The 14,438-nt window shown below is 38.0% G+C and overlaps 1 protein-coding gene across 1 annotated transcript; it reads left to right on the forward strand.

The window, feature by feature from the left end:
- Positions 1–5,110: 5,110 nt before the first annotated feature.
- prrg1 (proline rich Gla (G-carboxyglutamic acid) 1) lies at positions 5,111–14,170 on the forward strand. The gene is made up of 4 exons (XM_051653429.1): positions 5,111–5,189; positions 5,761–5,804; positions 6,187–6,347; positions 10,868–14,170. The coding sequence occupies exons 2-4, from the start codon at positions 5,795–5,797 to the stop codon at positions 11,339–11,341; spliced, it is 645 nt and encodes a 214-aa protein (XP_051509389.1). The 5' UTR covers positions 5,111–5,189; positions 5,761–5,794; the 3' UTR covers positions 11,342–14,170.
- The last annotated feature ends 268 nt before the right edge of the window (positions 14,171–14,438 follow it).

Here is a 14,438-nt window from a genome sequence, read left to right on the forward strand (position 1 = left end):
ATTCTCTGAGGCCATCAGACGACATTCTGCGCTTCAGATCCGCCTCTGCACTTTGAATATTCCCTTCCAACTCCACGAGTTCTCGTGCTTTGGATTTTTTGATGAATGAGGCATACTGTATGATCCGACCCCTAAGAACCGCCTTAAATGCCTTCCAAGCCACGCCCACAGAGGATACTAAGGACCAGTTGGTCTCCATATTGACATTGATTTCAGCCTTTAGCATTTGCTGGAATTCAGGATTTTGCAAAAGGGATACATCAAATATCTGTAAGACCAAGATTTGGTGGCGTAGTGGGCTAAAGCACATAACTAGTAATCAGAAGGCTGCTGGTTCAATCCCCACAGCCACCACCATTGTGTTCTTGAGCAAAACACTTAACTCCAGGTTGCTCCAGGGGGATTGTCCCTGTAATAAGTGCACTGTAAGTTGCTTTGGATAAAGCACCTGCCAAATGCATAAATGTAAAAGTACTATGATCAAGGACTGAGTCCATCAAAAGATTAAAGTCTCCTCCCAATAATATATCATGAGGGGTGCCAGTGGCTTGCAACATCCCTTCAAGATCTATTAAAAAGCCCTGATCATGAGTGTTAGGTGTGTAAATATTAGTCAAAATCAACCTTAGTCCCTGAATTTCTGCTAATACAGTAATGACTCTTCCTAATTTATCTTTAATCTGTTTGAGACATTTGAATTGTAGATGCTTACTTATCAATGTAATGACTCCCCTGCTCTTACTTGAAGCACTAAATTAAACATGTCCACCCCATATCTTCCCAAATTTTTCAGCTTCCTGCAGGGAAATATGCGTTTCTTGAAGAAACACTATATCATATTTCTTACGTTTAATAAAAGAAATAACCTTCCTTCTTTTTATGGGGTGCCCCAACCCAGTCACATTCCACATAGAGAGAGACAATCCACTCATATTAACATTTGACATTTTTACATATTAGAAAAAATAGATTGTGTGTCAAAAATAAAATTATAATGACCACATTCCAACATTAGTGTAACAATCAAGCCCCGAACATAACCCTGAACAAAAGTGAGACAGAATTACACAACAGATAATAATCTATAAAACAAACTCCAGCCAATAGGAGGCATAAGCACAAAGAACGTGCAGATTCATCCACAAACTGTCCCGAAGGAGTGTTATTCCACAAAACAAACTCCAGCTGCTAGGTAGAACCAGCACAAAAAGAAACAAAAAAGGCGCTCAGTTCCCCGAACAGACAAGTGAATGTTCAGTGAGTCAGGCCCACTCTGTTGCAACATGAGAACCACAAATAAATTACTCAGTCATTGACTTTATGAAGGACATTGCTTGCTGTGGGCATGTAAATATTTTGCAGCCAGCGTTAGTATCTATTCTCAATTTGGCCAGGAACATCAGTGCAAAAGCGACCTTCCGTTGATGTAAAAGTGTCTTGCATTCCTTGAATCGATCACGTTTCTCTCTTGTAGAATTTGCAAAGTCTGGGAACAAGAAAATGCTGTGGTTCTTCCAAGAAAGCCTTCCTTTACTCCTCGCCTCACATACACGAGATCTTTATCGGATGATCTCAGAAATTTTGCCAGAATTGATCGGGGCCTGTCTCCCTCCGTGCATCTCAGAGCCGGAACTCTGTGAGCTCGCTCGATTTCCAGCTTATGGCCTGTTATGTCGAGCAGACTCAGGAAGAGCTTGTCTAGGAATTTCACCACATCTTGGCTTTCTTCATCCTCAGGAATTCCAACAATTCAGACGTTGTTTCGCGGGTTACAATTCTCAAGGTCTTCCCACTTTTCCCAGACATGCTCCAAATCCACCTTGGTCGCTAGCAGATTAGCAGCTAATTCCCTATCCGATGACTCCAGATAATCGGTCCGTTTCTCAACATTCGCCACTCTTGTAACCAACTCAGTGAATTTTGTCTTCATGGCGGTGATTGATCTACATATTACAGCAAGATCCTCCAAGTCAGCAATGACCTTCAACAGCAATCAACAACAGCTGACGCTGAATCTTTCACCTCAATGGCCAAACTGAGTCCCGGGCTTTCAGCCTGCTGCTCAGAGGCTTCAGCTTGAGCAAGTAAGTGTCTTTTAATGTCTCCAGAGCCCGAGGATTTTGAATTCTTTGACATATTGTCTTCATAGAACAGTTATGTTCCGCCTTGATCCTCCGAGCCTCCAGCGCCGACTTGGTCCTCCCTGCCTCCGGCTTCACCCTGGCCCTTTGAGTCTTCAGCTACTCTCCAGGTATCCGGTTCTACATGGCTCTGCTCCTCGAGCCTCTCACAGCTCCGCCTTCCATGGCTCCACCCCTCGAGCCTCTCATGGCTCCACCCCCCACGGGCTCCACCCTGTTCCCATGTTCCACGCCCTGCCAAGCCATGCCTCAAGACCCCCCCCCAGCTCCCTATTGAACTTTGGAAATTATGCCATGTTTTGTGTTTTGTTCATGTGTTGGGGCATCGGGAGCCGCCCCTTAGTGGGGGGATATGTCATGTGTATTTTGTTTTGAAAGTTATTTTCTGTTTCATGTCATGTGTCCCTAGTCATGTGATTACATGTTTTCCCTCCATGTTCATGTGTCTTGTTTTCATTGGTTTATTGTCTCGTTATCTTGTTTAGAGTTCTCAGTGTTTATTGGTATCTTTGTCATGTGTTCTCCCATGTTCATGTATTTAAGCCTCATGTTTTCCTTTGTCCATTGTCAGGTATTGTTGAATGTAACTTTGGTTGTGTTTGGTAATGTAGTCATTGTTTATAGTCAAGTCAAGTATATGTCAAACCAAGTCAAGTCAAGTTCATGTTTTATGTTTCATTCATGTTTATAGTTAGGGTTTATTGGTTCTCACTTTAGTTAATAAAATTGCACTTGGGTTCTTCAATTCATCATCTTCGTCTTCATCTTCGTCTTCATCATTGCCAGTGCCAGAGGCAACAGCCAATCGTTTCACTAAGATGGTCGGGGGAATACTTCAAAAGGATACTGACTTCAAAAACCTCATGGTAAAGGGTGCGACATATCAACCAATACTCTCAAGTAATAAGCTCTGTAAGTGTATAATACTCAAGTTACAGGACATATTAAGTGTTTGGGTATGTTTTATGAAATACAATGTTTGATTTATATAAACTAAAATGTATTTATAAGGAAAATGCAATGTCATATGGTGGCCAATTTTACCTGAAGGTGGTTGATAAAATTCAACTTTTAGTTAAAATGAGCCACTTTCCAAATAGAATTTTAATGTATTTTGTTACAGCTCATCTTAACAATCTTTTATTACTCATCAACAAAATCATACATGTATACAACACCATATTCCAGCTCCACACTCTTTATTAATCCAGACATAATTCCAAGAAGTAAGAAATGAAAGAGAGAGAGCCGAAAGGGACAGAAAGTACAAAGAGAAGAAAGGAATGCCAAAAAGAGGAAAAGAATGAAAGGAATAACTTTTAACATAATTTTTTGATTGTAATGTTCCAACGATTGTAACAAATATCCTATTTATAACTAAAGTATTGTTCTAATGTTTTTAAGAGAACAACCTTTAACTTGTATTTTTGGGATGCTACACATTTGTTTCTTCACAGTTTAAGAAACACACACACACACACACACACAAACTTGTTTTTATATCATTGTTGTGACTCTCCATAGACTTCCATGCATTTTATGGATTTTATACAGATCTAATGATAATTTCTATCCCCTAACCCTACCCCTAAACCTAACCCTAACAGAAACCTTTTTGCATTTTTAAATTTTCAAAAAAAAACATCATTTAGTATGTTTAATTAGCCATTTCCCTCATGGGGACCACTGGCTGGGCCCCACAAGGTAGGTAATCTCAGGTTTTACTATCCTTGTGGGGACATTTGGTCCCCACAATGTAGTATAAACATGTACACACACACACACACACACACACACATTCACTGTTGTACTATACCTTTGTCATGTCATTTTGTTTTAAAATGAAATGAATTGTTAAGTGATTCATTGGCATGTTAAGTGTTACATTTTCTGGTCCATTTAACCTGATAAATGACAGCCCATTTTACAGGACAGCCCATTTTACAGGATAATGGTGTTGTCTTTTTGGATGAATTTTGACGAATTAATTGTTGTGGAACAATTTTTTTTATTTTATTTTTATTTTTTTTATAAAACATAATGTATATAGAATTATAAAGGAGACCTGAAATAACAATAAGAAACATAATTTGATTTTATGCACACTTAATTTGATAGGTTTTTAGACAATTAACCAAAAAGTGGCCCATTTTAGCGGATTTCACCCTACAGTATAAAGGTTGCAAAATTAATTAATTAATTAATTAATTAATTTCTAAACAAGAGGAAATATTTTATGTAATTTTGCTTCTCAAGTAAATGTATCTTGTCTTAAGAATGTTTAGATATTTTTACTGGAAAACAATAAAAAAATGTTTTGCAGTATGTGAAGCATGCCTCAGGACTTCAGGTTGAATGTTCTCTCTGGCAAAGCCTTGAACTATCCTTGATTACCAATTCTAATCAGCAATAGAAAACAAAAAGCAAAAGTAGTCCCCCAAAATATAGCTTTTGATTCAACTTTATGATGCCGCAAATAATGAATATGCATTTCATTCTGTTTTTTTTTTTTTTTCTGTTTTCATGTTTCTTCATTGCTTTGACAATACGAAAACATTTTGCCATGGCAAAAAAAAAAAAAAAAAGCGAGAGAGAGAGAGAGAGAGAGAGAGGCAATATTGTAAATAGTGGCCAATAAAGCTTTGCTGATTCTGAGAGAGAGAACAAAACGTGCACAAGACCAAGAAAGGTGAGAAAGAAAAGCAATAATTAAGACAACTATATTCGTCGACAGGACAAATTATGTTTAATCTCAACCAATTACAGAGAGTTTTAATTCATTACTTTAATTATGCGTGGATTTTTTAGGCAATATGCAGCAGAAGTGCAATTTGATTTAGCCATTACAAACTAACCACCGTTTTCTATGTAGACATCCAAAAAAGCTTTCAAAAAGAAAGAATATTGTTCTATACCTATACTGCATAATCTCGAAATGTCGCCCTTGTCAGCGGCTTTTCTTTACTCTCCAGTTATTTCTGACTGCTGACTGAGCATGCGCGGAATCAGGACACAGCTCTGAACGGCGTACACATTTGGGTGTAACGGGTAAACTCAGTTTATAAGTATTCTGTCAATCAAATTTAACCTCGCTGCTGCTTCTAATAATTATATACAAAGGCATAGTTTCAGATGCGTCGACGGTTGTATTAATCTGTGCGTTTTTAAGTAGAAAACCGTGTCAACACGCTTCAGTCACGTACACGGAGTCCCTACTCATCGAAAACAAGAACTGAATAAGATAAACAATTTAAAAACATGCGCTTTTTTGACGTTTCGAGATGGCAGTTTTGTGTTTCGTTATAGTGAAATAACGGTTGTTAGTGTTTGCCATAATGTACCCGTTTTTATTCGCCTCCTAGCAAAGGTTGCTATGAAGCTAACAGTTTCCGAGCCATAGAGAATGATTTATGTTTATGCTGTTTATTGATATTTAACATAGGGATATCTCTCTGCGGTGTTTATTTCACTCCGTACGTCAAATCCATTGTGTTTTTTGCTGTTGTTTTGGCTTGGAGAAAATGCATGGCCACACTCTTATATTGTGTTTAGGTGATACACATTGATGGGTGTCTGTTGATTAAATCAAATCTGGTTTGTCACAACTCTTAATCCCAAGGTCCAGTCGCCCTGTTGTAAAAGCTGCAGGAATCATGGGAGCCGGTGAGTCCATTTATACTTATACTTCTCAACGATGCTATTTTGTTTTTCTAAACATTGCCAAGATACTTAGTGGGTGTGTAGGCAGAGTATGTCCTAGTTATCTGTGAATCTAATGGAGCTCATATCAAGAAAAGGCATAATTTCCAAGTTGTGGTTTATCAGCACAGGGTCTCAGACATATTCCCTTGTATAATCCGAGCCTAATCAGGTATTCCTGGATCACAATATGGCATCTGTTTTATTTCTCACACTCTCAATGCAGGCTACTCATCCACGAGTCTCTGTGCCTGGAACGAACGAGGCATTTCAAAGAAATCACTTTTGTCAATCATAGGGACCTTCCTTTCTCTACTGTTCACTTATTGTTCGTTTCCCCATGCAGTGTTCCTGCCAGCGGATGCTGCACACTCAGTGCTGCGAAGGCTCCCGAGAGCAAACAACTTCTTGGAGGAAATGAAACAAGGGAACATCCAGCGTGAGTGCAGAGAGGAAATCTGCAATTATGAAGAAGCCAGGGAGGCATTTGAGAATGACGAGAAAACAGTGAGTGCGGGTTAGATTCTGTGAACACCACTTCCTCTTAGGTGTTCAGGGGCCAGTTGCACCAGCTATATGTAAGTTATATACACCACAATATGGCGTATATAATGGGCACTAAGTCACAATTTACGCACTACTAAATATTTGAGTGTTGCTCCTAGAGTTGCAATGGTAGGAGATTTTCACGGTACGATAACAGTCTCAGAAAATATCACGGTTTCACACTACGGTATTAATATTCTTTTTTTGGTTGAACAAATGCTTTATTATAATTGAAACTTGAAACAATTTTTTTTAATGGAAGTATGTGTAAAAAAAAGTCTCCCTTTTGAAAAAAATAAATAAGAAAGCTAACAATTATAATAATAAACCGAATTATAAACATGATAAAAAAAATAGCATGTAACTATAACATGTTATATAACTAAAGCATGTTAGTTTACATGTTAGCATAGCATGTTAAATTAACTACTAAATGAAAAATAACATCAGCTGTGTGAGCTTTTAAAGTAATGTCCTATGATTATTAAAAATTAACATGTACTGTCTGTACCTTTAACTCCGTGGTTCTCAACTGGTTTTGCTTCAGGACCCAGATTTGAAATCAAGTGGCGACACACTTTAGTAAAAACGTAACCTGTATTTAATGTATCTGGGATGCATTTCCTCTTATGTTGCATGGTTTTAATCATGGTTTTCAAGTACAAGGACATGCATCAAATTACATTATTTTTGTTATTGACGTCAACAATAAAAGCGACAGGAAGTTTTCTCTTCCCCCTTTTAAAAATTGAAGAGCATATTTACTTTTATAAGCCCGTTATTATCCCGTTTGTTTCCTAATTTCAAATATAATTCAAACAGAACATACATGTTACACAGGAAGAAAGGCTCATTACCATGGTTAGGTCAGTGTAGCTAGTCTTAAATAATAGTAATAATAATAACAAATTATAGTATTTATGAAAAATAAGTACTAGCTGAAACATCTTGAAACTTTAACTACAACTTCCATTGTTGATATAAAAATGATGTGTAATAGATTCTACCTTTAGATTATTTCATATGAAACTATAACATTTTGTCAAAATATAACAGTTACTTTTACTCATGTAAAATCGTGAAACAATTTTGTAAAGGTGATGATGTATAATGAGAAATTAGCGCATAGTACAGTGTTGCTCTTTTCCTCCTCAGTGCTGTTTGGCATGTCAGGGCTGCCTACTGTTTGAGAGGTTTGACTTGACTTCTTCCGTAACGCTTATACTAGAAAAGTCTCACTAGAATTGAAATTGGTCACATCGGTTTTGAGGTCTGCACTCCGCAATATCGAGGGAAGCCTGGTTGTTGCACGCATGCATCAGAGAGCAGAGTAGATCATTAGTGCGAGCAGGTTCCGTTACACTGTGAAAGTGCAGATGAGAAGCCATTAGCTGATTGCTAATTTATTATTAAATCTGCCTCGACAGTCCTAAATAGGCTATCACTTGGGCGGCCGCCGAAATATCTTCAATGAGAGAACCATGTCATTGTTCTTTCCCTGCTGTCCACGACCCAGTCCGAATAGAACTGCGACCCACCAGTTGAGAAACACTGCTTTAACTCACACACACACTCACTTATGTCAGACCCCCTCGCTTCTCTCTGACATTTTCTCTGCTGCGTGTGTGTGTGTGTGTGAGTACAAGTTGACGAGTCTGACAGGCAGTCGAGGAGGAAAGGAGATGCGCACATGCAGGTGAGATTCTCCACCTGGTTGCATTATTTTTCTCAATACCGTAGATAAGCAAATGTACATGGTATTATAACCGTCAATTTTCATACCGTGGTATACCATGAAACCGGTATACCGCTGCAACCCTAGTTGCACCATTAAACTTAGGTAGGACTCAACCCTACGTATAAACAAAATATTTACGGAAGGCTCCTACCAGGAATAACGGATGGAATAAAAAAAGCCTCCCTTAATGACATCAGTGAGCTCAAGTTTTGGTTGACAGGCTTTAGTCCTTTCGACATATGTGATGATGTTGGCATTTGCACTTGTTTAGTTTTACGGGAGAAAACATTATGTAAAAAATGTACTTCTTCAGCATGAAACAGATCTAATGGTGCACTTTCCTGTGTACGCCACCCGGTGTCAAGTTTCAACATACGAAATAGATATTAAAATGAATAAATGTTTATTTTTCCAGCCTGTTGTATTAGTATTTATTTATTGTTCCTTATTCGTTTTAGATACAGTTACTGAATATTGTTATATACGTAGGCTAAATATACCATTAATGTAATCTTGTTTTATTACGTATCGTATTTCAATGGGGATATCATTTATAACAGCTGACAGTTACATGAGCAAACTAGATTTTAACCAGATCAAACTGAAATTCACGGCTGTTTAACACTTCTGTGTACAAATTTCAAGGCTGCTTATTGGATAAATACAGGTAATTTCATATTATGCAACTACGCATTACTTTACGGAGAGCTTGTGACCCACTAGTTAAGTCTTGCTTTAAGAACAGGTGGTGCAACAAAATTAAGCACTGACTTAGTTACAAACTAAATAGGATTAATTATGCCCATAGTGTGAACTTTACATCTCAACTTAAGTGAGGCCTTAGGCACAGCTGGTGCAACCCTACCCTGTTCTGTGGAATTTCCTTCAAGCAGAAAGTGAGCATTATCGACAGGAAAAGCTCACTGGCTAAAATTTATCTTGGGACTGTTAATGAGACATTCGGATTAAGGATGTTTTGGTTGTGTGAGTTTATATACTAAATAACAGACCCATGATGAACTGAACACAGAATGGCCCAATGGTTATTTGCATGCTTGTGTGTTGATATAAATGTGTGAAGTCATTGCTTGGTGTTGGTGTGCATGGGGGTGTGGTTTTTGTTTTGAATACAAACCAGTTATGTTATTTATATTTCTAAATACATTGGCAAGAAAATGTATGTGAACCCTTTGGAATTACCTGCATTTATTTATAAATTTGTCTTAAAATCTGGTTTGATCTTCATCTAAGTTACAATAATGAACAAACACAATCCATTTTAATTAATAACGCACAAATTATAGTATTGTTCTTGTACATATTGAATACATCATTCAAACATTCACAGTGTAGGTTGGAAAAAGTATGTGAACTCCTAGACTAATGACGTCAACAAAAGCTTATTAGAGTCAGGAGTTGGCATACCTGGCATCCCATAAATGAAATGAGATTGGAGGTGTGAGTTAGAGCTACATGGACCATGCCTAGCAAAAACGAGTTCTCAGAAGACCTACAATCAAGAATTGTTGCTTTGCATAAAGCTGGAAAGGGTTTACAAAGTTATCTCAAAGAGCTAGATATTCATCTGTCCACAGTTAGACAAATTGTCTATAAATGGAGATGATTTAGTACTGTGGCTACTCTCCCTAGATGTGGCCTTTAGCCAAGATGACTCAAAGGGCACACCACATAATGCTCAGTGAGGTAAAAATAACCCTAGAGTGACAGCTAAAGACTTGAAGGAATCATTGGAACTGGTTAACATCTCTGTTCATGAGTCTGCTATACGGAAACATTAAACATGCGTGGTGTCCATGGCAGGACACCACGAAAGGAAGCAGCTGCTTTCCAACAAAAACATTGCTGCGTGCCTGAAGTTAGCCAAAGACCACCTTGACACTCCACAACGCTACTGGGAAAATGTTTTGTGGACTGATGAAACTAAGGATGAATTGTTTGGGAAGAACACACAGCACTATGGCGTAAAAAGGGCACCGCATACCAAAATGAAAACATAATCCCTACGGTGAAGTACGGTGGAGGGATCATCATGATTTGGGGCTTGGACCTTTTGCCATCATCGAGGGAAAAATTAATTCCCAAATTTTTAAAGATATCTTACAGGATAATGTCAGGGTGGCTGTGTGCCAGCTGAAGCTCAGTAGAAGTTGGGTGATGCAGCAGCACATTGACCCTAAACATCAAAGTAAATCCACTACAGATTGGCATCAAAAAACAAAGATCCACTTTTTGGAGGAGCCCAGACCTTATCCCAATAGAGATGCTGTGGAATGACCTCGAGAGCCGTTCACACCAGGCATCCTAAGAATATGACTGAGCTGAAGCAGTTCTATGAGGAAGAATGGTCCAAAATTCCTTCTGAACTTTGTGCAGGTCTAATCCGCAGCTATCGGAAATGCTTGGTTGAGATTAATGCCACCAAAGGTGGATCGACCAGTTAATAAATCCAAGGGTTCACTTACCTTTTCCACAGCACTGTGAATGTTTAATGGGATGTGTTCAGTAAAGACAAATTTTATGTAAAGATTATAATTGTTTGTGTGTTGTTATCTTAAGCACATTGTGTTTTGTCTATTATTGTGACTTTGAAGATGAGATCACATTTTATGACCAACTGATGCAGAAAACCAACTAATTTCAAAGGGGTTCGCTTACTTTTTTCTTGCCACTGTACAACGATGTCCTTTGCTGATTGAATTCTCCTGCTTTGTGACTGTTACAGAGGCGATTCTGGGAGGAATATCAACGCGAGAGCAGCCCTAGGCCTGGAGGTCTGGAGTCGATTGCTGGTGGAGTTCATTCCCTGTACCTGATCTTACCACTGCTGCTGGTTTTGCTGCTCATTGCTGCAGTTTCCATTACAGTTTGGAGATGTCACTCACGCAAAAGATCTCAGCAAAGCCCTGCCATTGGGCGTCCACAAAGAGACACAACACTGTCTGTGGTTTCAATGGACCAATGGGGGCGGGACTTCCATCCTGACATCAGTCCTCACTCAGAGATCAGTGCTCACAGTAGCCCTGCCTACCACAGTGCTGATCTCACACCTGGGCGGGGCAGTCGTGGTGACCCGCCCCCCTCATATGAGGAAGCTGTGGGCCATACAGAGATACACATTGAAGCAGAACCTCCACCACAATATGAAGACCTCATCAGTAACCACGGTAGCACTGTTATCATTGGCCAGGGAAAGTGACATCTTCCAGGCATATTATCCAGCCACATCTAGAGCTGCATTTTTAGGCCTCCACCAAGACAGCAAACCCTGTCATTCCTTATTCACTCACTTTATAAGCCTGGAGGTTTTCGGGATGGGAAAATTGCTTAGGTTGTTTATTTTTATTACTATTCATATTTTTTTTTTACACCTTCACTAATTATATGATAGCCTTGATTTGAAATTCCAGCTCTAGCAAAATAGTTTGCTTCGTAACAGCCTAATTTCATCTAATGCAGGTTTGTTCCAGTACTGTTTCTCAGACATTGAGAAATAATGTGAATTAATTTAGTCACAAAATTCACATATGTGAATTAATTTAGTCATTTGGGCTTTCATCAGTTTGCTTCATTTCCAGAGATCAACTCACGACAAATTTAATCATGATGATGATAAAGCACTGTTAAGGCGCGGTCACACAAACGAAATACAGTCATCTCAATGGGAATCCGCATGATCGACTTCCGATGGCAAAGAATTTCCCCTCACAGATTTCGCATGGATTTCAAGTTTGGTGAACTTTGCGGTGAACTTTCGCCGCATTGACCAATAGAAAGTGACCTCAGAGTGGGCGGTGCTTCGTACAAAGCTACACTGAATATACACAATGGACAAGGATATAATTTTAGTGGCGAGTTTATTTTCAATGTAACTCTGGTAGAGTTATTTTTTTGCTGATTTCACGCACTGCATCTGCCCACGTCATCTTCGCCCGCAGAATTTCACAGTGCTGCGGTGTGCGTAACCGCGCCTTTAGAAAAATTATATTCACGTTTTTCCTAGTAAGCAAAAGCTATAAAAAACATTTCAAAAGGGAACTGGGCACCTTTTCAGGCCTTAATTTTAAATACCAGATTCAGTGAACAAAAAAACAACAACCAAAAAACATGCACAACATTTTCAGGAACAATTTTAAGTTGCAAAATGCAATGTTTACAGACATGCTATACTTTGTCAATTGGATAACATTCTTAGGCTATTTCTATATAACCTTTGTTATTTCAAAATGCACTGAGCTCACAACCTCAATGAAACATTGTTGTTAAGTTGATTTTGATTACTTTCTAGATGAGGTGTGAAACACTGTGTAAGATGTAGTTAGCATCTTGGAAACTTCAGCCAATGGTAAACCATTTAACAATGTGAAATTATGCTTGAGAGACATTGTTGAAAAAAGTTGATAACTTTTAGGAAATCGACCAAACAAATGTAAGCAGTTTTATTTTATAATTTTATATGGCATAATGGTTGTTAATGCTGAATCAGCACAGGTCCAAGCTGTTTTTGCCCAGTGGGCACCAGGTCAACATATGTGAGGTTTTGTTGACTTGTTTTAGAAGAGCAAACTGCTCATACCTTCTGTGGCCAAATACAATACTGCAAAATACACTGTATTGTACAATTAAGGTTTGTTATTGTGCCACGTTGAGTTTCTAGATGTAGTAGTCAAGTAAATGGGCTGTGCATAAGTGGTCCCTTTTTGGAACAATTTATATGGTCACAGCCTTGAGAAATGCATCCTTACTGTGGCCAAGGATTAAGCTGGGATATTAAGGCAGGGATAAATAGGACAACCAAGACAGATAGTCCATGTTAGCCTCGGTCACTATTTACTTTCATTGCATCTTTTTTCATACAGTGAAAGTGACAGTGATTTAGTGGTCTTACAGAATTTTCATTTTTGGGTGAATTATCCTTTTAAGGAGCAAGAAGCATGTGTTTTGTTCGTTGCAAGCTGTTTGCTGACTTTCTTTTAGATATGTTTTTAGGGTAACCAAGTTGTGTTTTGTTTCTCTAACAACCTCCCTGAGAATGTTAAGAATAAGAGTTATGACTACCTTTACCATGCTGGTTGTATTTGACGGAACCTTTCCCTGGTAAATTTTAAGTATGTTTAAGATGCATACCTCCCTTGCCTTCCTCATGACAAATGAAGATGTTTACGTCTTTTTCTTCTTGAAATGTATCAGCTAGGAACCATGTTTGGACATTTGACCCTGGCTTTTGGGTTGGGCTTGTCTGGAACTTAACAGGAAGCGGACAACTTTTACCACTTATTTTTTATTCTTGGTTTCTTGTTTAGAGTGTAATTACGACATCAGCTCAGGCCCCAGCTATACTTAACACTGAAACCAAGAGAATCTCACATTAGGATCACATTATGGGAACAAGCCCTCCTACTACCCAAGAAAATAAAAGACGAGAAAATTTAACACTCAGTATTAAATGTCAGGAAATTGTGTGTGGGTGTGTACATGTATGTGTGGGTGTGAGAAAAAAGAATATAACAATGGAAACAGTGCATTTGTACGTATTCAGTAACTATAAGTGAAAGTGCTTTTTTTTAGGGCACAAATTGCTCTTTGTAAAGGAATATTAATTGATGTGTAAGGTGTGATAAATTACATAAAATTATGGCAAATGCTATTTGGTTTATCCTCGTGGCTTTCTACAGTTTATATTATGTCATGCTCAGCCAACATAAATATGCAATAAATCACATCACCAGCAATAACAGCCTCACTTTGCTTAAAATTGTTTGTGTTTGAAAGGTAATGTGAAATATGGCTACTGTAATTTGAAATTCAGGCTGATGATGGTGCAAGTGCGGCTGACTTTGATGGAAGACATCTGTTGCTGGATATTCGCAGGCTGATATTTCTGTTGAGAGCATGGGATGGTGGTGTTTATTGCTTAAGCCTTACTCAGAGATAGATAGATAAAAGTGTATATAAGTGTATTAAGAAATTTAATTTTTTGTAATGACTGAGCTTGACTTTTATTTGTAATAAAGTTTTTTGGCCCTTATCCTTCTGATTTGTTTCTCTGTATATGTGCATATAATGTTTGTTTGATAATTTATTTTTCTCTTTGGTCAGAATCTAATAAACAGTATTATGAATACAATATCTAATAATTAGATGATGGAATTAACAGTATTTATAGCACATGGTGATTTTATATATATATATATATATATATATATATAAAATATTGCCTATTATTAGTTTAACAGATCCAAATGAATTAAAGAGAGTTCACCAAAAAATGAAAATTCTATGATCATATACTAACC

Source organism: Myxocyprinus asiaticus, chromosome 24, assembly GCF_019703515.2.
Source record: "Myxocyprinus asiaticus isolate MX2 ecotype Aquarium Trade chromosome 24, UBuf_Myxa_2, whole genome shotgun sequence".
Lineage (NCBI taxonomy): Eukaryota > Metazoa > Chordata > Actinopteri > Cypriniformes > Catostomidae > Myxocyprinus > Myxocyprinus asiaticus.

Excerpts from the sequence above, each read along its gene's own strand:
- prrg1 (XM_051653429.1), top strand. Across the intron at positions 6,348-10,867 it reads TTGAGAATGACGAGAAAACA|AGGCGATTCTGGGAGGAATA; the intron begins GTGAGTGCGGGT and ends TGACTGTTACAG.